At 36.4% G+C, this 24,038-nt stretch overlaps 1 protein-coding gene across 1 annotated transcript; it reads right to left on the bottom strand.

Moving 5' to 3' along the window:
- Window positions 1-1,236: 1,236 nt before the first annotated feature.
- LOC111018427 (uncharacterized) lies at window positions 1,237-20,812 on the bottom strand. Its single transcript, XM_022294508.2, has 8 exons — window positions 18,284-20,812; window positions 17,690-17,831; window positions 17,366-17,448; window positions 16,757-16,998; window positions 15,389-15,475; window positions 5,052-5,151; window positions 2,835-3,048; window positions 1,237-2,746 (listed from the first exon to the last, which is right to left on the bottom strand). Exons 1-8 carry the CDS (start codon window positions 20,375-20,377, stop codon window positions 1,971-1,973), a joined length of 3,738 nt encoding a protein of 1,245 aa, XP_022150200.1. The 5' UTR covers window positions 20,378-20,812; the 3' UTR covers window positions 1,237-1,970.
- Between the last annotated feature and the right edge of the window lie 3,226 nt (window positions 20,813-24,038).

The following is a 24,038-nucleotide window of genomic DNA, read 5'->3' as shown; positions in this document are numbered from 1 at the left end:
CTTTTGTAATTTCATATTATCAATGAAATTGTTTCTTTAAAAAAAAATGTCCTAAAGAGGATAGATGGCAAGTGGCATTTGGGCTAGGAGCAAAAACTTGTTAAGAGTTTTGAACCCCGAGGTTTCATAGAATCGTCAAAGCTTTCCTATAGACCCTTTGGATGGAAAGGAACAAAAGACCCTTCAACAACAAACGCTTCTCTTACAAATTCTTTATAGAATAAATAGTATAAATCTTTTTACTCTCATTTTACAAATAATAGTCTCAATGATCGTTTGTTGAATTGAAGTCTTTTTATAGCCCCAAGCATTTAGGGTTCATTATCCTTTATGTAATATTTCATACTATGAATGAAAAAAAAGAAAAAGAAACGTTAGAGAAAACAATGAGATCTATTATTCTATAAACTAAGCTCATACTAGGTGCATCTATACAAGTCTTTAGCAATTTCTCTCCTTTTTTTTTTATAATAAGAGACAAAAAGGGTATATTAGAGAAAACACAAAAAAAAATGGCCAAAACAACCTAAAGGCGGAGGGTAGAGAAAACCCTATACAATCACAGCTTTCCAATCTTGCATAATCAAAAAAAGACCGTCAAAAAACATTTTTCCTCATTCGCTCATATTATTGTTTTATAGCGAAGAAAACATAGGATAAATTTCAAATTTCCCAACAATCCAATGGTCAAACTGATCTTCTCATCTTGTAACCGACCATTACCTAGATTGAACAAAAAATGAATAACTAACCCAAGGTGTTTGTCTAATTAACCTGAACTTCTCATCTTCTAACCGACCATTACCTACACAAAGTAAAAAAATAAAAAGTAGCGAGATCTAGAGTGAGGGATGCTAAGTAGGGCGAGAGATCGAGAGAGGGATAAGTTGGAAAGACTTGTGGCTTTAAACAAACATAATAAAGGTTTTTTTTAGTACATATTAAAAATGAGAGATGGAGATTCAAACCCGCACTTCATATCAGAGAAAGTATTAATGTCTGACTACTTAAACTATGCTTAAATTAACACAAAATAAAAGTATTTAATTAAATTATAAAGAAAATCAAAAGTACAAAACACTCAGACATAGAATCATCAATTCCATAAGCAAGTTATGATAGAGAAAGCTCATAATTATGGAAATCCAACTAATATGATTATTTATGCAATATGTTAGTCTAATTTTATATACTGATAATATATATAGACATAAAAATACAAAAGAAAGAGAAAACTGTACAAAGGCAATAGCATTTTCATAGTTGGCCAATTAAGGTTTTAATTTACAGTAAGTAAACAAGGAGGCTTTCAAAATGCACAAGCCCTTTCGGGCATTTTGGTAATGTAAGGAAAACTTACAGTGCCCTCCAGAACCGTGTGCCAAAAACAAAAACGGGATGTACAAACCCTTCAACCCCAGGTTAGATGAGCATGATACGATCAAACTTTCCCCTAAACACTTGCTCAAAAATGCACCATCTACAAATCTAGAAAATGGTTCTTTTCGGGGGGGGGGGGGGGGGGGATCGGGGGCGGGATAACATCATCCATCCCAAAAAATGGCACAATTGGTTAGTCAGACCAAACAAAAAGAGTTCTGCAGCACTCCTGTAATGGCAGCTAGCTACTGAAGATGCATCGGTTCAAGGTTCGAGACCAAAAGGACATAAGTAGCCTTGTTTGATAGAGTCGTACCTGAGGGTTGCTGCAAGAAAGCTACCTTCATCCGAGGAATGGCAGAGAGAAAAGCCAAAGCAGAAGCAAATTTTTAGTAGAACAGTGAGTGATCTATAATACAGTGTGGCATGTGTTAATATGTGAACCAGAGTCCTATTGCTATGGTAAACTGTGCATCTGAATTCTATCAGGAAGCTAACCCGCTTCAGGGGTGGAGATTAGAATATACTCCAGTCGCTACTTCTTACAGCTCAGCATCATCCTCCCGAGTGAAATCTAAGTGATGCATAGGTCATCTGCCTAAAACAACGCTGTCCTGAGGATGACCATTAGAACAAACTCTAGCATTGACAACATGCTCATCAAGCCCGTCACCTTCAGAGGGATAACTAGTTTTATCATCCATCTGCAAAGTGGCATGCCAACCATTTGCAACTTCTGAATCAAAGAAAACCGTCTGTCCATCACGTACAGAAGCAGTCTCTTGCGGGTTACTAGTGCTGATTGTGCTCTGATTTACATGCACATCATGAGTAGCCTCGAGTTTGTCATTAGGAACACTAACTTCTGCAATCTCCTGGCAATCAACACTTCCAGTTCCTTTGGGGCATTCCAGGCCAGAATTTTGATGAATTTCTGAGTTTCCATGCCGACTCAATTGTCCGTTCAGTTCAGATGTTCGATCTTCAGGGTCTGAAATGGTAGAACCAAGAGAGGTAGTTTGATTTTGGCCAACCTCTTTAGCTTCTCCACAAGTAAGGCATGAAGAGCAGAATGAGTTCTCAAATTTTGGGTTCCTTTCCTCCAAATTATCATTTATAGCATCAGCAGTATGGACGACTTCAACATTGTTAGTAGGATTATCTAAACCAGATATATCGTTCAAGATCTTATCATTTAGTTTAACACTGGATTCAACAGCTGCAGGTTCACAAGAAATCTCAGATCCATCAGGTGCAGTACCCTGGCTGCATGAATTTAAACAAGGACCAGGAGAACGTGTCTCTTCAGGAGAGCTTGCAACAACCTCTACCGTTTGTTGTTCTGCAAGTTGGGGGGACTTAGAACCTACAAGAACGAAAAAGAAAATTATTTGTCACCCCACTTAGAATGTAAATGAGTGCACAATAAGCACTAATTGTCAATAGTTGGATACCTTCTACAAGAGGCGTATTTTCCATAGGAACATTATCCCTAAATAGGGGTTTCTGCAGCATTTCTACACCAGGAAAGACCAACAGACTCATGCTCCTCATCCTAAGCTTGCTAGTCTCTTCAAGCGGCTTGAAACCAAAGACAGAAGTCCATGTATCTCTTAATTCAGATATTGCGGGAATGACCAACTTCTCAACATTTAGAGAAGTCAAAGCCTGACAGGGAAAGTAATAACAGAAGAAAAATAGCCATGTATTAAACCAAATAGCACAATGATATGAATGTTAAATGAACTTAATATGAGTTAGCTAGAAACCGAAAACGTCAGATATCTATTGATATAGCAGACATGATCAAGCCTCTCCAGAAAAGAAACTACTAACACAAGGGAAAATTTACATTCAAATATAACAGATTGAATCTAGAACTAAAATAGGTTACTGTGAGCTCAGATGTAGTCAACAGTTAACTAGCGAATTCTTTTTTGACATAATATATGTCAAAGAATGTACCATTTCCTAGTAATAATAAACGATTCTGACGTCTCCCCCCACTAAATAGAGCACAGCTACAGCTTCCATGATTTGGAATTTTAGGGTTCCAAAAAAAGGTGAAATTTTTCCTATGGACACTCTTTTATAGGGGCACAAATACAGCTGAGAAAATCCAAAGAAAGCTCCCACATTGGATGCTTTCCCCCTCTGTTTGTGTTCTCTACCTAAGAGAATCAGATTCGGTGGATCATATTTTCCTTCATTGCTCTTTTGCCAATCGGGCATGGAGCTATGTGGCTTTGCTTATGGATTTATCCTTTTGTCCCCGTAAACAAATAGATGATTTTATAGCAGAGGGTCTCGGAGGTGCGGCACTAAAAGGAAAAGCTTGGGTCCTATGGAACTGCGCGGCAAGGGCCTCCTTGGGCTCCTATGGAAAGAGAGGAATAGTAAATTTTTTTAGGACAATTCAGTCCCTTTAGATTCTTTTTGTGTGAATACTACTCATTCAGCTTCTTGGTGCGCAACAATCCATAAGAAGGTTTTTTGTAACTAGTCTTTTTTTATTTTTCAAGATTGGAAGGCTGCAATTGTATACTTTCTTTAGGGAGGGTTCCCTCTACCATCCGCCTTTAGGCTGTTTGTGCCTTTTTGGGCTCTTTTGATATGAATGCATTCTCTATGCTTCTTATCAAAAAAAATAATAATAATAAATGAATATCAATTCCTTTCTCTCTTATTCTGATGTTTGGGGTCCCTCCAATGTGCCAAATTTTTCAAATTTCACTGGTTTATTGTCTTCATTGATGACGGCTCTCAGTCTCATGGATTTTTCTTTTGACACAAAAATCTGATGTTAGGTTCTACCATTCAAATATTCTTTCATATGATAGAAAACCAATTCGAAATCAAACCCAAACGATTCCGCTTTAACAATGCTCGAGATTACTTCAATCAAACCTTAACATGATAGAACCGAACAAGTTGAGGTTGATAGAAACTTCATAAAAGAGAAGTTAGACAGCGGTTTCATATATACTCCATTTGTATCAACAAATAATCAAATAGCAAATATCCTTACTAAAGGATTGAACAATAATAACTTCGAGCATTTGGTTAACAAGCTGGGAACAGAAAATATTCATTCACCAATATGAGGGGGAGTGTTAAATTATACTTTTATCTTTAATTTCCTATTGTATTTAGGTTTTAACAAGTTAGGTTTCCTTGTTCTAATAGGTAAGTGTTTTCTAATCTCAATAGACAAGGGTTTCTATTCTTTTCTTCTTTGTAGTTCTTTGTAGTTTTTGTAGTTCCTATTTATAGTCTTGTATCAATTCTTTTGAAGTAAGAATTATTTTCTTTTCTTATCAATTAACAAATGCCTACTGCTGTCAGCATAAAATTCAATATGCAGGATCTTTCACTGGTATGACCTAACTCCATATATTTCTTTGAGACCTAGAAATTTTTAGGACCCTTCAACGTTCACCAAGTTCTAACCTAATACGATTTGAAATTTGGTAAACTTGATACTGATTTTGACTCATGGCCACTAGGCTGAATCCAAGTGCCTTTTACTGCTATGCCACTATGTCTATCCCCCACCCTAGTAAACATGAAACAGTCAAATGAAATCTAGAAGATAGAATAGCACCAGTAACTTTTTGGACCACTCATAATACACAATACATGAAGATACAATGAGACAGATTATGACCGACCGATTCAATCACGCTAAGAAAGCGCCGGCACATTCCCTGACGCCTATACATATAGCGAGTCCCAATGAATGGCATCTCCGCTAATTCATTTCCATGGATCCTAATTTCATCAATAAGTAGAGAATTTCAATGTTAGTGTTCAACAAATTCATGCGTGTAAATTTAAAAAGTAATAAAAGAAGCATGTTCCCTTCCATAACTAGAAAAGCATATTTAATAAATGTTGAGTCAATATTATTTCATAAAAATTTTTACAAGTTTCAACCATTTTCATATGTTTTAGAATACAATTCCTCAACCACCAAATAGTTAACAATACTAGCAAACAGCCAGGAACTAAGGGCTAATTTATTAAGCCGTGCAACAAATTAGGCAACAGAAAACAGTAAAAGAAAGATAAACTAGAACCACACGACATAAGCTCTCCCTCTCTATAATTAAACTCATCCCAAATCTAGGATGCTGAAAAAAGAACATTCTGGTGTATAGTAGTTGGATAGATCCACTGCATAAAATGTGGGGCTGAAAAAAGTTTTTTTTTTCTTTTATAATTGAGAGTTGGAGCTTTGCTCCCCTATTCCCAGGGGCGCCCACACCGGCCTGAAAAAAGTCTTCCTTTTGCGCAGCTTTCAAAAAGGGTTTAAAAGTAGCATGTATTGCATGATAAAACCAGGTACATGATAAATAAATAACAAGGTTTGCAATATTCTAAAGGACAGTGAGCCCACAAGGGGCAGCCCAGCTAGCAAGCACTTAGGGTCTCTTGGTTATACCGACTGAGGTCTCAACTTCGAACCTTTTGGTGAGCTTAATACCAAAAACCCTTGATATCTCACAAGCCCGAGCTTTGGGGCATACACGGGTGCCCTGGTACAGGAGAGCAAAGTGTCGACTCCTAGTTATCAAAAATATATATATATTATAAAGGACAATGGCAGCTATGGAAACATGGCATCCAAGAGACAGACCCTTAGGCCTTGAGGTAGAAAAACACCCAAACTCAAGGGATAAGTTGGGTAAAAACTGAACAAGGTGAGTGATTTTGCATCGTTCCTTTATCCATTTGAAGGGATTACAAATAACAATATAGTTGGAGAGGCCAGCGGCAAATTGTTCTGTAGGCAAATTGATCTCTAAACTTCGCATAAGGGCAGGGGCAGCACATTTGTATTTAACTGATTAGGAAAGAAAATCATCCTACCCCAGAATAAAGCTAAAGGAGCTTCAGTAACCTACCCCTTTATTTTTGTTTGTGAGCGCAAGAGAAGATCATGATTATTGTAGTAAGTGCTACATAAGCTAGACATTTGGAATCAAAAGTTCAAAAACATTTGAGGGAATTTTAAAATATATATATGTTCCTACTACCCCCCACTTAGAGAGGTACAGCATCACATCCACTTAACCAAGAACTTTCAGACAACGAAATAGTTTATAATAGACTTGGTACCTATGCAGTACCAACCTTCCACTAGAAAGGGACCACTCATGGAGAATATACACGGATAGTAGGCAGGGCCATTACTTGGATTACAATAAGATATAGATTCCCAAACCCTTGGTTTAGCAATTTGCACGATCAACTATGTGGAGCCCAATTATTTTCCAAAATAGATAGCAGATACCATCAATTAGAACAAGACATGGTTATAAATGAAAAATAGCATTCAAAACAAATGAAGGCTTATTCAAGTGATTGATGATCCCATTTGGCCTTAGTAATGATGCTTCAAGCAAATTATGTGTCTTATGAACAAACCAAATACTCCAACCAGATTTTTTACAATTCCTGGTGGTTTACTTCAATTATATCTTCATATGATAAAGACATGGACTCAAGTATACATCCAAGGGAAATAATAATAACCCTGCAAATTATAAACTCCATCTAGGTCCAAGAAATTTATATTTGTAGTAAACAAACCTAACTAGGAATCCTTAGGGAGTGGCGACATGCAAGTCAATTAGAAGGTTACATTTAACCAAAGTTCCATAAAAAGTTTTAGCTCTTAGTCAAATTGTTAACATATTGCCTTGGGAAAAGAAAATTCAACTTGAGAAAACAACAGCAGGAAGGTTTTGGTCATTTTAATGAAGACACGAGTCAGGGACATATTATAATCCTTCCCTACTTTGGAAAAGTTCTTAAAGTAGGAGTTCACGCGTCCATCATGGTTAGTCAAGAAGGTAAACCTACGAAATATTTAAGTGAAAAGCTAAACATAGCAGGAAAAGCTGGAGTAATTGGGAGCATTATGCAGAGAACTTTTGAGGAAAATCTGATTCTTTTATCATTATAAAATAAAAAATAAAAGTACTACCAGATTCCTTTTATAGATTGTTTTACACGGGCTGTCTCTCTCTATTAGTTACCAAACTATTATGGAACTAACATAACATTAAACCCCTTATTAAGACAGTATCTGATTAAGCCCCCAATGCTACAACGCATTGCCATAGCAATTATATAAATTACAGTAAGTAACTGTCTACATAAATATCCCCCTACTCACAATGAAATCACCCTCGAGGTCTAATAGTGAACTGCCATGCATTTGGTAGGTAGTATCCAACAAGATCAGCTACGTTGTCAGATAAATGTACAAAACACTGCCATGCTTTTATCTCTTTTTTTTCAGTTTATTGTACTACAATAGGAAACCAATTCTTTTGTAGATAGACCAGCACTTCCTCTTCTGAAATTTCTTGTGTCTACAATGTTTATTAGCTGCTTTTACATGCTGGGCATTTGTAGTACAGCTGGCAAGAGCTTCAGCTTCCTCGTTGATAGCAACACTAGTAGGCTAAATGCTTCCTCGTTGATAGCAACACTAGTAGGCTAAATTCACGGTCAGATTGGGAGCTATAGTATAAACAATCTGACGATCTCAATGGAGATTTGTTAACTCTAGGGTACAATCTATTTTTTCTATTTTACCAAAAACGATAGAAGCAGAAAAGGTAAAGGGTTTCCAGGCCTATTAGTTTTTTTTTACTAGATAAGAAAACACTGTATTAACGAAACAAAAGGACAGCCTAAGGGCCGAGGGTTGAGAAGACCCCTCCCACAAACTAAAACAAAGTAGCTTTCCAATCCTTTGTAATCCACCAAGAAGCAGTGTTTTGTACACTACTACCAAAAAAATCCTCTAAGGACTTTTTTCCTTCAAAAAGTCTACTATTTCTTTCTTTCCAAAGCAGCCACAGTAGTCCGAACCGCACAATTCCAAAGGACATTTGCTTTGCCCTTAAGGAGAGAACCACAAAAATTTTCTATGAAGAGATCATCAATTCTATTTGGAAGACAGCAGTCTAACCCAAATTTATTTTTAATGAAGGACCAAGACAATAGAAACAGAAGCAAAAGCACAGTGCAGAAAAGGCAGTCCACCGTTTCTTCACTTGCATTACAAAGGCAGCAACTAGAGGGAGAAAGGTTGCAAAAGGGAAAACCATTTTTGGCATCTTTCACCCGTATTCAAGCTTCCATAGAAAAGTAACCAAATGAAAATTTTTATTTTCTTTGGCACTTAAAATTAGTTTACCAAAAGGGTTTTAAGCTTCACCAAAGGTTTGACAAGCATGGAGAAGGCGGATTTAGTTGAGAAAATGCTGCTGCTGTCAGCCTTCCACCAATTATGTCTTCCCCTGCCCAAGTTGCACAAAATCCAGCCTCTCGGTAAGCAAAACCTAGTTGGGAATTTCCCCATCAAAAGGATTTCTCCTCAAGCCCATTTCTCCTCAAGCCAAGGTCCCGGGTCTTTAAACTCTCCACCCAACAATCTGCTTTGAGGAAATCCCAAGACCAGAAAGTCCCCCTGTAGAGAACCTCTCTTCAGAAATACCAGATGGATACTTTAGCTGCTTTGAACAGTCCTTGGAGGATCCTCTCGAGGAACAGAGTACAGAGTTAGTCGTAGCTAATCTTGAACTATCAGAATGTCAACCACCAGAGGCCCTCGATGAGGACAAGACAAAGGAAGAAGAGGAAAGGTGCAAAGATCCCACTCCCCTCTTAAGGTTTTTTCCTTTACGAAAAATATGGTGATGGAGTTGTGGGAGCACAATATGTGCATTAGACCCATTCCCAAGAAGCTCTGGAAAGAGTAGTAACGCGAACTCTTCAGAGAGGTTAGAAATTTACTTGCTACTTGGGAGAATGAAGTGAAACTAGCTAAGCAGAGTATAGAAGCAGGTCCCTCCGTTTCTAAATGAAGGTTATCTCTTGGAATGTGAGAGGCTTAGGCGCGGCCTCTAAACGAGCCCTCGTGAAGGATCTGATCCAGAAATCGGATCCAGATCTGGTTTGTATCCAAGAAACAAAGAAGAGCTCTATCGATCGGTGGCTGGTTAGATCCATTTGGAGCTCTAGACACGTAGGTTGGCTTTCACTTGATGCGGAAGAGACATCAGAGGGTATTTTAGTTCTTTGGAATGAGCAAAAGATCTCTGTCTCTAGTCCGGTGATGGGCTCTTTTTCCATTACTTTACAGTTTAGTTTGATTGATGGCAGGAACGGTTGGTTTACAGGGGTCTACGGCCCTTCTTCTACTAGAGGTAGAGCCGACTTCCGGAGGGAATTAGAAGACTTGGCAGGCTTATGCCAAGGCGCTTGGTGCATCGGTGGAGTCTTTAATGTGGCTAGATGGCTTTCAGAGAAACAGTGCAAGAATCAAGGACGTATCACTCGAAGTATGAACGATTTTAATAATCTTATAGAAGGCCTAAATCTGTTGGACCCTCCCCTTATCAACGGTTCTTACACGTGGTCCAATTTGAGAGACTCCCCGACTTTATCAAGGTTAGACAGATTCTTACTTTCTAAAGTTTGGCTGGATGTTTTTGTAGATCAGCGAGCTACTAGACTGTATTGAACTACCTCGGATCATTTCCCTATCCAGTTGGCTTCTGAGGATTCCCGCTGGGGCCCCTCTCCTTTCAGGTTCGAGAACGCATGGCTAGATTCTCCCCAGTTGCTCCCTTTGGTTGAATTATGGTGGAACGATCACCCTATGACAGGTTGGCCTGGTTATGGCTTTATGGAAAAATTAAAAGGCCTAAAAGGAGCCCTCATCAGCTGGAACAAGGAAGAATTTGGTCACGTTGGAATACAGAAGGCAGAAGTGGCGAGACCTATCATTGATATAGATAAGAAAGAAGAAACTCAAGGCCTTTCAGCCGAAGAGATCAGTAGAAGAGATCATCTAAAAGTTAAGTTAACGGAAATTATTATTAATGAGCAGCGCATGTGGATGCAGAAAGGGAAAATCAGATGGCTGGAGGAAGGGGATGAAAACTCCCATTTTTTCCATAGATGGACCTCACACAAGAAGAATAAGGCTTTTATTGGTGAACTAATTTCTGCTCAAGGCTCGAAGTTAACTTCAGAGGAGGAGATAGTGGATGAAATTCTCAAGTATTACGAGGGGTTATACTCCGCGACAGTAGACAGGTGCCACATGATTGAAAATCTGAACTGGTCCCCCTTACAAGAAGCTCAAAGACTCCAGCTCGAAGATCCTTTTACAGAAGAAGAAACTAAGAGGGCTGTGGCAGTCCTGGGAACACTCAAATCCCCGAGTCCGGACGGGATGAGCAACGAATTCATGAAAAAGACATGGAACATTTTCAAGCCTGATATTTTGAAGGTGTTCCATGACTTTTTTGAGAAAGGAATTGTCAACAGAAGGACAAACGAAACTTATATTTGCCTTATTCCTAAAAAGGCTCATCCAACATCGGTGAAGGATTATAGACCTATCAGCTTGGTTACTTCTCTCTACAAAATTTTGGGAAAAGTTCTAGCGAGTAGGCTTAAAAAAGTCCTCCCCCTCATTATTCATGATGCACAGGCGACTTTTGTGGAAGGAAGACAGATCCTCGACGCCATCCTAGTAGCCAAAGAGTCGATTGGAGATTGGAAGAAGGATAAGAAAAAGGGCTTCCTCATCAAATTAGACTTTGAGAAAGCATATGACAAAGTAGATTGGACCTTCCTTGATGCTGTTCTTCAAGTGAAAGGGTTCGGTCTTGAATGGCGTTGCTGGATTCAAGCTGCCTCTCTTTTACAAATTTCTCAATGATCATTAACGGTAGACCACGAGGTAAGATTTTGGCGAAACGAGGGATTAGACAAGGGGATCCCCTCTCTCCTTTCCTTTTTACTATAGTGGGAGATGCCTTGAGTAGGCTCATTCACTTTTGCAACGAAAGGAGAATTCTTAGCGGGTTTTCCTTAGGCTCCAATGGTCTTGAAGTGACCCATCTCCAGTATGCAAACGAAGTGTTAATTTTTAGTTCTTTTTCTCACAAGAATATGGAGAATTGGTGGGGTGTTGTACAAATTTTTCTTCAGAAGTCAGGCCTCTCTCTAAATATAGCCAAGACAGTCGTGATTGGTGTTAATTGTAACGCTTCTGAAGTCAATTTTTGGGCAAATACTCTCGGATGCAAGGTGGAATCACTTTCGTTCATGTATCTGGGTTTTCCATTAGGTGGTAACCATCGTAAACAGAGTTACTGGGAAGCAGTGGTAGACAAGATGCATAAAAGGTTAGAAAAATGGAAGTATTTGACTTTGTCCAAAGGGGGACAACTCACCTTGGCACAGGCAGTATTGAACAGCATTCCTATCTATTTCTTTTCGATGTTAAAGGCCCCTAAGTCCGTGATTTCCTCGATGGAGAAGCTCATGAGGGACTTCATTTGGAATGGTGGAAAACATAGGCCTATTGGGAACTTAGTAAAGTGGTCGTGGACTGCCTTACCTACCCAACAGGGAGGTTTAGGAGTTGGCTCCCTTGAAAAGAGAAATACGGCCCTTCTCATGAAATGGTTGTGGCGATTTGCCAACGAAAAAAACTGTCATTGGAGGAAGGTCATAGCAGCCATTTATGGTGAAGAACCTTTTGGGTGGATGTCGAAGCCTTCTAAGATTTCATCCATAGGTAGACCGTGGATCGATATCCAAAGAACTTCTTCTGATTTTTGTAAGTTCTCCTTTTTCAAAGTGGAGTCGAGGGAAACTGTGAGGTTTTGGGAAGACATTTGGATCGAATCTTCTCCTTTGGCAGTTTCTTTTCCTGATCTGTACGGCATCTCTACCAAGAAGGGTAAGTCAATTGCAGATTGCTGGATTTCAGAGGTCATGACATGGGATATTGGCATGAGAAGGAACCTTTTTGATAGAGAATTGGAGAGATGGGCAGTCTTCATTGGCAAGCTAGAAGGTGTGGTTATCGGCCAAGGTAGAGATTCGTTAGGGTGGAAGGCGGACAGCAAGGGCACCTTTTCAGTAAAATCTGCTTTTTAACCATCTCTTCCCCCTCCCCTAAGTTGAAATCTGCCACTGCTTCATTTATTTGGAACTTCAAGGTTCCTAAAAAGGTAAAGGTTTTCCTTTGGACTCTTTTCTATAGGGGAACTAATACCGCCGATAAAATCCAAAGGAAGCTTCCTCATTGGACTCTTTCCCCTTCAGTTTGTACCATGTGCATTAATAGCGCTGGAACAGTGGATCATCTCTTCCTTCATTGTGCGTTCGCTACTAGGGCTTGGAACTACGTAGCTTCTCTCTTTGAACTTGCAATCTGTGTTCCTAGGAGGATTGATGATTTTGTAGCGGAAGGTTTTGGTGGCTCCAGACTCAAAGGAAAAGCGTATGTTCTTTGGAATTGTGCAGCTAGAGCTCTTTTGTGGTTGCTATGGAAGGAACGAAACCATAGACTTTTTTGAAGAGAAAGAGGCTTCTTTTGACTCTTTTAGTGTGAATATTAAGCATATAGCTTCTTGGTGGGCTTCGACTCATAAGAAGGTTTTTTATAACTATGGGTTCTTTTTGATTTATCAAAGTTGGAACTCCTTGATTGTATAGTTTCCTCGGGGAGGGTCCCTTCGACCCTCTGCCACTAGGCTGTTCTGTTTGCCTCCGGGCCTCTTTTGATTTCGAATACAATCCCATTGTTTCTTATCAGAAAAAAAAAAAGGTATCATTACAAAATAACTAGAGCACTACATAGTGGCATTACATTTAAAAAGGCTAGCATTTCTTTCAACAAAATTTTCAAACCATTGCCCTTACAACATTCTCTCATAACCCTAAGGATGTGTGTTTTTGCAGTCCAGCCGTGGAAAATATTCAAAAGTGTTTTCTAAAATTGGAAGGCTTACCCTTATTCAGGCGATCCTAAATGCTATTCCAACCCGCTTCCTTTCTCTTTTCAAGATCCAGGTGCCAATGAGTTATAGCTTAGAAAAGATTACGAGGGAATTACTGTGGGAAGGGGTGGAGGATACTGTAACAGGGTTCTATTGGCCAAATGGTTGTGGTATTTCTTTTGGGAACCTAACACTCTTTAACGTAGGGTCATTGTGAGAAAGTATGATCTACATCCTTTTGAGTGGGTCTCAACTGATGGGCTAAAGGTTCTACAAAAAAAAAAACCCTCCAAAAATTTACTAGAATTGGGTAGGTATCCCAAAGAGAAGAAGTACTTGATTTTCTTTTCTTTTATAAAAATAAAAATAAAAAAACACACTCTGATCTGATTACCTACTTTTGGTAGGATTGTACGGTTACCATTGTGTCTTTTATTTCCCTGCTATATAATTTGTCTGGCAGTGGCCTCTGCTTTATTGCTCTCCAAAAATTAGTCTTCCATTTCTTTGGAGTTTTGTCGTTCTTTAACGGATAGGGAAGCATTGGAGGCTTCAGCTTTATTTTGTTGCTGAGAGAGGTCCTTGTTAAGTACCTCTAGTTTCCCCAGAATCCCCATTGTTCTCCTCACTGTGGAAGATTCTTGTTTCGGAAAGTGAACACCTTGGACCATATTCAGAGGCGTTCTTTATTCTTTTCAGGATCTCAACAATTTGCTTTGTGCAGAGACGCATCAAAGGACCTTGATCATTTGCTTCAAAGGTTTCTATTTTCCCATTCGATTTGGGATCAGATCTTGGAGAGCTACGGGGTTCATTTGGTGACGAATAGAGGTTGACAGTCTATGTTTGAGGAGATCTTTTTATTCCCCTTTAGGAATGCAAATTTCTTTGGCATGCTTGCTTCTTCACAATTTTGTGGAGAAGTTGGCTTGGATGAGAGAAATAATATTACTTTTTGAGGGGTTGAAAAATCTTGGGAGGAAGTGTCGGATTTGATTCATTTTAACACATCTGGAACAAAATCCCAAACATTTTAAAGCAAATCATAATGTAGAAAGATGTGGTTGAAATCCCCATTACTCTTATAGCAAAGGACAAACCACAAGTGGCAAAGAGCAATACTATAATTTCTCTTTTGCATTCAATTCATAGTGATAAACTTATTCAAAAGAAAAGTCGACAGGAAGAATTTTCTCAGAACTTCTATCTATCCATATCAATTTATACAATGACTTCACCAAGAAGTTGTTGGAACCTTCAAGAGACCACAGCAAAAGGTCTGCCTCATTCTTGAGAGCTACTATATCTGGCATCTCCACAAGTGGAGATCATTCTTTCATGCCTAGGGATGCTTTTTTGAATCAGTAAATGGTATTTTCTTTATTTGGCTTGTGCCATTAGAGAGGATTAGCTTCTCGTGACTTCTTCAAATGATATTTGTTTAACTGCACCTTCAGCATCCTTATAGGAGGCCACAAATGACTTACACCACATATTGATTCACTAACAATCTCCCATACCATTTCTGTAGATACTTTTCAATAGTTGTTAGCTTTCTGCCAAATACAGGAGCGAGAATTTGTTAGAGGAGATGATAGGTGACTTTTTGTTAGGAGAATGATTCTCTAAATTGCAAGGAATCCCACTATTATTTGAACTGAAGCATTCATCTGGAACAAGATAGGAGGACATTTGAGAATAGATCTGTCGGGAAAAGATTTGAAGATTTCACATTACAAGCCTCAATTTCTCAACTTTTGTGATGATCTTCTCTATTTGTAACTAATGATTAAGGAGTTTAAATGTAAATGGAAACTTTTATACAGCTTTCTTTCATAACTTTGAAACTTTCTAACTTTATTTGGAGGCTTATGTTGGTTGTTCTAATTGAAATTTTTAGCCTAGCGGCTATAATCTGCCAAGTCACTAGATTGGTCTCAGACCCCTAGTTATTCATTCCTCGTATATGTTATTTTTGCTGAATATAATCATTGCTTGCTGAAAGAATAAATAATTATTGGAAGTCCACAGCTACCAGAAAGGCAACTTGCTTCAGATCAAAATGAACATTTCAAAACTGTAAGTTGAAAACTCAAAAGAGACTTTACAAGCTATCCATACTCATTCACTTGCAATGAACTCAAATGGGATTTAAGCACCAGGATAAACAAGGAACATACCTTAAGGATGCGGCACATATAATCTCATCATTCTTTTCAAGAATTGCAGTGTAAAAGCCACTAAAATTTAGACGAGTGAAATTTGACCTGGAAAAGGAATTTATCGATTTTTAAGAACACATATATTATATATACACAGGTTTCTGATTAAAAAAAAAAAAAAGTACACATACGGGTTGCTACAGTTCCTTTAATAATTAGTGGATCAAACAGAGAAGTTGCATTTTCAATTTATGTCTTATTCTTATACTAGTGAAACAGAGATCCAAACAATGCAGCATGATCTTTTTTTCTTTTCCTTTTTTTCGGGTTATAGGATGCATAACTTTCTACAATTCATTAAAGTGGTTTGGAAGGGTAAAATTCCTAAGAATGTTAGCTTCTTAAGGACTATTTGGTCTTCTTGTTTTTGTGGGCTCCATTTCGTAGCAATATTCCTTTCTGCCTAGCCCATACTTCTGTTCTTCCATTCAATATTAAAAATGTTAAAGGATACAAACTCCCGAACTGTCATCCTGGAAATTGAGGTTCCACTCTTGGCTAATAATTTACCTCTTTCTTTCTTTCATGTATAACCAGTGGTATTGCAAGTGGTATAGGCACCAATGACTGTGTGTACAATCATAAAACAGGAGAAAAAGAAACTAAGACAGCTATGAGCTAGTAAGCCAAAAAGGTGGAAGAGATAACAGCATTATAGCTTCCATCTTCCTCTCCAAAACTAAAGCTTCCATCTTTACTAAAATATCAACGTGAAGAAAAACCATTGTACAACCTTGGTTCCCATGTAAAACATCAATTTAGAATTTAGATGTGCTGCAAATAAAACCATCATTGACCCAAATGCAGCTTGCCCAGAAACATCCAGAAGGTTTTCACTTATTCAAAACAAAGAGCAAAGCCACATTCCCATCATTTCAAGCATCTCAATGAGTGCATCAAAAGCGCCAAATGACTACTAGTAAGCAGGTGTCTTCTAATATAAATTTAGGCAAGCTAAAATGTTAAGATAAGTTACTGTTCAACAAGAATCACACATTCATTAGTCAAGGGACCAGCAACTCCTCTGTGAATAAACTTGTGAAGAAAAAGCAAAAGCAAGTTCAATAAGTATTTGGACATTCACCATTCTATTAAATTGGTATTTGTCACATAAATTGAATGTCTAGTAAATAAGTAATGAATGAAATGTGTGTATTTAAGTATACTACAAGCACAAAGACTGGTCGCTGGGGGCAAAATTATATCAGACATGAAGGCAATTTGTCTCTTATCCAAAAAATAAATAAATAAATAAACAAGTCGCTCATATTTTGTATGCAGACAAAAAATCGATTAATTATTAACTCAGAGTTGAAAGGTGCTTACCCACAGTTATATAGAATGTTATGAATCAAATTGATCCCACTTCTGTGGTCAATGATGGGCAAAAAGCACTCATCCATAACAAACAAAGCAACAGCAAGCTTGGAGTTACACTTAATCTTCTGAGCTACTTCAGCGCAGAGACTAGCATCTGGACCAACATCACTTCTACGAATAAGAGTCCATGAAAATCCTTCTTCCATATCCTGCTTAACCCCAAGAAGCTTTTGTAGTCTTTCATGTAACTGGAACAACATCATATAGCACAACTAAGTCAATAAACTAAAGAGGTTTTCCTTTATTTCGAATTTGAAAGGAAAGAATTCAAGAAATTTTCATTTTTTTAAGAAAATAAATACGCCATGATGCATGACGAAGAACCTTAGCTTTGTTCCAATTTTAGGAGCCAAGGTATAATTTAACTCTAAAATATGGACAAATAAATTTTGACTGTGCTGCATTCCTGAATGAGGCATAGCCACTTAACGCAAATTAAGAATACCCAAGGTCTTTCAGTATCATAATTTCAGGGATTAACAACCGAAGTATGAACTCACAAAAAATCCAAAAATTTCCAAGTCTGGTTATTATAACAAATAACTGAAATATTACCGTTTGACATTTCTTCCCACAAAACAATGGGTTATTCACATCATCACCAGAAGCATCATTTGTCTGAACACATGTCGGATGATCTGCAAATAACAATTACTTATTCACACTTCGGTTCACAGTCATCAAAATTAAATTAAAACAGATAGAATGAATGATTAAAATGATGATTATTTGATGTTATCTTACTATGTAAATTATAGCACTGATGATAATAATTTTAACGACAAAAATACTGCTAAGAAAAAATTAATATAACTCATAAGAATTAGACAAGAATAGAAGTAAAGTGTCCACAGGAAAGGGAAATGTAAGATTCATTACATCTTTCCTCACAGAGGTGGCATTTACATAACACAGCTGCAGCTGCCTCATGATGATCATCCCTTAAATGTAAATCTGTTGTGACTTGTCCACATGATTTGCATGAACAATATAAACAGTTCCAGTGACCAGAAGGAAACTTCTGAAAGTCAAACAAAGTTAAAAACTCAGTATCTTAATAGTTCTATTCTAAGTAAATCTTTATAAAATTTTGTATGTCAGAAAAAAAAATCAAATTCCAATTAAAAACGACAACAAAATTCATGTCCTAGATAGTTTTAGAGACTTTCACTTAATAATCACTCGCAATTGATGCAATATGCCAGAATAAAAATTGATCCAAACCTCCAGAATATATATGATTTTTCATCACCTGTCAAATTCTTTAAGCATAAAGTACAAAACTTAGTTCAGCGACAGGAGTACCTTAAACATAACTGCTAACGCATGAATTAATAGTTTCATTGCACGACCAAAAAAATTAATTCACCTAAATAAAGTTGGGGTAGCCCAGAGGAAGGGCATGACACCGAAGAATAACTTGATTGGATTTGAATGTAACTGGCATACCACAATATCATGGTGAACACTTACCTTAATACCCAAGCAAGTTTGATGGAACGTAGATGGACAACCATCACAACAAAACAAATCTCCCCCATCTCCACAAATTCCACAAGTATCATCATTAGGGTCTTCAACGTCAACATCTACAAAATTATATCCTTTACATTGTGGTTCATTTTGTTTATTCCATGATTCCAACAGGCATTGGAGGAGGGAAGAACCAGTGTGTACATATATATTTTCAAGTGGCTGACCAAGTCTGCTTCCTGCATGCATTTCAAATTTTGGAAGTGTAATAACTTCACCACAGCAGTCGCAATGGATTCCCTCTCTTGTAAGCTTACCCTCAAGTTTCACCCGTGTCTTTCTTTGGTTCATGTACCGTACCTTCTCATCAAGCGACAAAATCCCCAAATCTATCATCCAAGCAAGTAGTGTCCGCTTCCCAGTATATAGTAAATACCCATCATTGCATGAATTGATGCTTTCCTCTGTATTTCGAACCAACAAAGCACATCGCTTTCTATTTTGTGTCCGAAATGAACTAGGAAACTCCTTATCAAGTTCATGGTGTGAAGTATTTCTTTTCCTCTTCCTCTTAATTGACCCAGAAACTAGACTCCTTGGAGAACTCGCTTTCTCTTTACACCTTGTCTTTTCAATCAACCCTTTCGCTTTTATGTTTCCATTTCCCCTTTGTTTCTTCAATTCTTTGTTCCTACTTGCTTTCGTAATCCTTGTTAGTGTCATGATTTCTTCCTCTGGTATTGGAGTAAATATAAAACCAGTCTTATAAACTTTAGAATCACCATCACCTTCTTCATAGTGCCTTTTAAGCACATTATATGCCAAGGTGATTGACCAGTGAGTTCGTCCCTCTGGACTTACATAAACTGCATCCTTGTACTCTCGATTAAATCTGGGCCTATACTGAATTGTCCAACCAGCGGTTTTTAATATTTCAGTAATCCTATCTCTCAATAAATTCTTTGCTACAGATCTACTGCATTCATCTACTGTGATCTTCGGCTTTTCTACTTTCTTCACATCCTTAATCTTGTCACCACAAGTAACCACCTTTGAACTCGTGGTAAGTGCTGCATCTAGTTCCAAATGTTCCTGAGATAAATCCTTTTCAGCCGGCAAATTTATTTTCACGTGTGTTTCTTTCATAATATCCCTCTTATCCGAGGATAAACAATCAGTTGGCACATTATTCCTCACCCTGCTTCTCAACTTCATACCTAACTTTTTTTTTCTCACCCACCTGACCTTTCTTTCCTCCTTGTGCTTATCCTTCATAGCTCCATTGTTTTGTTGCAACTTGGGTGGTCTTCCACGCCTACGTTTGAAGGTATTCAATCCACCAAAAAATGGATTATCATCTTCCTGTTTAATCTTGGGTGGTCTTCCAGGTTTCTTTTTCAACATCTTCTTCGACCCACAGACAAATTGATGGTTATGTTCGCTCTCCGACTTGGGTGGTCTTCCAGGCTTCCGTTTCAACTTCTTCATAGGGCTAACAACTAATTCCTCAGCTTCCTTTTCAACCTTCCGGGGTCTCCCACGCTTTCTTTTTATCTTCTGATCCCCAGAGAACAATTTATCGTCACTTCCCCTCTCCAGCTTCACTATTTTCTTGCCATACCTACTGCTCCTACAATTCTGCACCGCCATACTACTTCTATTCTCTTCACTATCAATTACACTACCGCACTCTGTCTTTACTGCAGAACTCGACCGCAAAATTCGATCACTACTCCGCAGTTTATCAGCCATAAGTTTTCTTTTCACTTTCTCCACCATCCTCTTACTTTCATCATCGATGAGGCCACCATCCACCTTCCTCCTTTTCCTACTCCTATTTTCCAGTTCAGCATTTTCCCCACTAACCTTATAAACATCCACCATGACTTCCTCAACTTTCGGCTCGTACCCCTTCTCGATTTCCGCCTCCAACGACTCCCTCTCAGAGTCGCAACTGATTGAAACCGAATGCAGATTTTCCTCACCATCTACATGAATATTCCGTAGCGCCTCCTCGTCCAAAACTCGACCAAACTCAAAATCATCCGCCTTCCCCTTGCTCAACAGCTTCTCATCGCTCACCTCCTCCTCCATGCCCCCCAAAAAACACCCAAATTCCAAAATGTTCACAGTCACACACAACCCACTGAACCTAACCAAAATCCCACCCCCATAACAAACCAACGCACGACACGACCTCCACTCCCCCTCCCACCGCAGCCGAAACCCCGCAAACCAAAATGATCCAACCAGAAATCAAAGCAGCACATAAGAAGAAGAAGATGATGAAGAAACACAAACAAATTGCAGAGAAAACAAAACCAGATCAAACCCCTGCCATTCCAGCACAGAAGAACACGCTTCCAATGCCGCAAATTCCGAGAAATTACAGAATCGTGGGACGCGAAAAACAATTTTGAGGTCAACAGGTGTGTGATTCGGTGACAAAATTCTGCATATTTGGGAATGAAAAATTTTTCTCTTTTTTTCTTTTCGTTATTTTGGGTTTAGTCTATAGGAAGAGGGGTAGAGTCGTTGGGTGGGTTTTTATTAAAATCTGTTCATAGTGGTGGTAGGTTCGTAAGTAATTACTGAATCTATGAGGGGTAGAAACGTCATTTTGACATTTACGATTTCTAATTTTCCCTCCATAAAGTATTTCCAAATTAAAAAACCATATACGTATCCCCCAACAAATTGGGGGAAAGTATGTCAAATTAGGGTTTTCTTTTGGTGATTTGTTAATTCTTGTTAGCTTTCCTATTTTCTTTCTTGTTTTTTTCTTGTTTTTAAATGAAAATTAAATGTATGTTGGATAATTGTTTTTCTTCGCTTTTTATTTATTTAAAATAAATTTAAATATATATTACAATTTCATAAATGAATATTTCACTTGGTATTTTTTTTTTTTACATATATTTCACTTGGTAAATTAATTTAAGTAATCAAAACTTTTAGATCACTTTAATTCCTTTTTCCATATTGTATGTGCAATTCGTGAGATAAAAGTAGCAATTTTGTTTATTCACGTGGAAAATTAAAAGTACGAAACAGAGGGCGCAATAAACTTTATATATATATATATATAAAGGTATTGAATTTACATTGATACGTCAACATTTTAATCAATATTTCTATATTTATTGGTTTGATATCAAAATGGATGAATCTATATTTCCATTTTCATCGTTAAAAAGGTAGATGAAGTATTAGAAAATACCAACAAAATGTCATTAATATACTCATAATACTAATAACAAGAAGTTTAAACTTATTTTTAAATTTCAAATGTTTATTTGTTAATTTAAATAATTTTTATAGTTTTTCATAAATATCATCGTTCATTTTGACATTTAAGTATCCAATGTTTGAGAAATAACTTTTATTAGTTTTTAAATTTCAATATCTTATAACTTAAACTCTATAAGCTGTGTTCAATGACAATTTCGTTTTTCATTTTATGTTTGTAAAAAATAAACCTAGAAACATTATTTCTACCCTATATATTTATTTGTCTGGTTATCTACTTTCTAAAATGTTTTCAAAATCTAAGTTAAATTTTGAAAGGTTAAAAAAAATATATATATATATATATAAAAGTTTTTAAATTTGGCCAAAATTTTAAATATATTTTTTTACAATGGTGAAAAATATACCAAATAAAGGCAGAAAGCAAGTACAATTTTCAAAAAATATATATATCAAAGGATTATCAAACAGCTCTTAATTTTCGAAAATGCTCTAAAATATTTTATGTTGTTATTTGTCAGTTAGTCACTTTAACAAAACTATGACATGATGATTTAATAGATTTTGCTACCAACGTGTCACAATATAAATATATTATTAATATGACGTGGCAAAAACTAAAATTATTGAAAAAAGAAAAACAAAAACAAAAACTTAACTCTCCCTTTCTCCCACCTTTCCTCAAGTCCTAATAATTTTGGAGTTATTCATAAACTTGTCATACTATGACGATTAAAAAATATTGTTGGTCTCACTCTTTTATAAAATGTCGATGGGTATTTTTTAAATTTTCATAAAAATAAAGATATTTCATAAATAAATATCTAAATTAAATAATTATGCAATCTGTCATTTTTAAATAAATTAACAGATTTTTATTATTAATATTACGTGCACCCGAGTGTTATTTTATATATTTTGTCGATTTTTAATGTCGATTCACCTCTATGACGATATCAAATTTATCAACATATAGAAATATAGAAATATCGACGAAAATTTAATACCTTATATTATATTATATTTAGAATAAAAGCCAAAAAAAAAGTGAGAAGCATATGGAAAGAAAAGTATAGTTTTATTATTAAGATAATACATTCTACAAGGGCATACTCATGATTAAGATAAGGTTTTAATGACAATCATGATAATCTAATAGCTAGTTTTTATAAGTGTCTAGGATTATATGATGTTATCAATATTGCTCAAGGATGAGTGGAAGAATGTTAGGTTTATGCCCTACAAGTCTTTTTTTAAGTACAACTTTATGCCCTATCAGTCATGTAATCATATTTGTGAATATTTAATGTTTAGTTGTTTAAAGATTTAAGAAAAAATTACCCTCTAACATGGTTTTAAAAAAAATGACTTTCAAAGTTAAATATGAATGTAGTTTAACGGATTAAGACATATATTCTCGATAAAATACTTACTTACTCGTAATGTTTTATTGATATTTTTTTTATAGTTTGTCAACTTTTTATGCAATATTATGCAAATGTCCATTCATTTATCATGTCGATGTCAAATACATGAACATATACAAATGTAGACGAAAATGTCAACATGTTGATAAAAAATTAACATCCTATTATTTTTTTTTTAAGTACAATATCCTATCTACTTGATGGTAGTATAAATTGAATAGGGGGTGTATTAAGTTTAATCACTAGATTTCAAATTAAAACATAGAAAGATTAATTGGGAAGGGTGTGTCGTTTCAAATTATTAAAAAAAAAAAAAAGAAAATTTGGGAGATGTTACAAAAATAACTACTTTTAACAAAAGTATTTATTATCTTTTTAAAGTGCTTTTAAAATGCTGTCAAGGGCAAGCACCAAAAGTAATATGCATATGGTTATCCCAAAAAAAATATTTTGGGTTTACTTATTATGAATCGGAATGAAAATCAATCGGAATGAAAATCAATCGCAATATAAATATTATTTACACAAATTTTGTGGAACTGTAATTTTGAAAATAGCCTAATAGAAAAATATTTTTGGTCATGAAAAAAATATTTTGGTTATGCCAAAAAAAATTCTCAAAATAGCCTATTTTAGTAGTACCAAAAAAAAAGTGTTGGGAAGATGTTATTAAAATAAGAACTTTTTAATTAACAAAAGTATTAATCATAAGCACTATAGTAAAAGAATTTGTACCAGGAGTGAGGGTAGAATTAATAATTTTGAAGAAAGAGATTTAAGTATAATTAATTTTCTAAAATCATCCTCCAGATAATATCTTAATATCTTAAAAATCAATTTAAAGTGATTTTAAGTTTTTTAAAAATCAATTTTTTTATTTGACAAACATGATCAATGAAAAGAGAAGCATTTTGACGATGGCAGAAGTGACCTTAACCATGTCAAAATCACTTCCAAATGCATCTTTACCGTAGAAATACTTTTGACTCTTAACTCCCAAATATGAAAATTTTAAAGAAAAAGTACTTTTAGATATAGGAAAATGTATTTTTGCCCAAAGCACTTCAAGAGTAGGCTAT

Source organism: Momordica charantia (genome assembly GCF_013281855.1).
Source record: "Momordica charantia cultivar OHB3-1 chromosome 9 unlocalized genomic scaffold, Mcharantia_2.0 BLBB01000009.1, whole genome shotgun sequence".
Lineage (NCBI taxonomy): Eukaryota > Viridiplantae > Streptophyta > Magnoliopsida > Cucurbitales > Cucurbitaceae > Momordica > Momordica charantia.
Note: the sequence above shows the minus strand (reverse complement) of the source record. Positions and strands in the feature narration are given on the sequence as shown.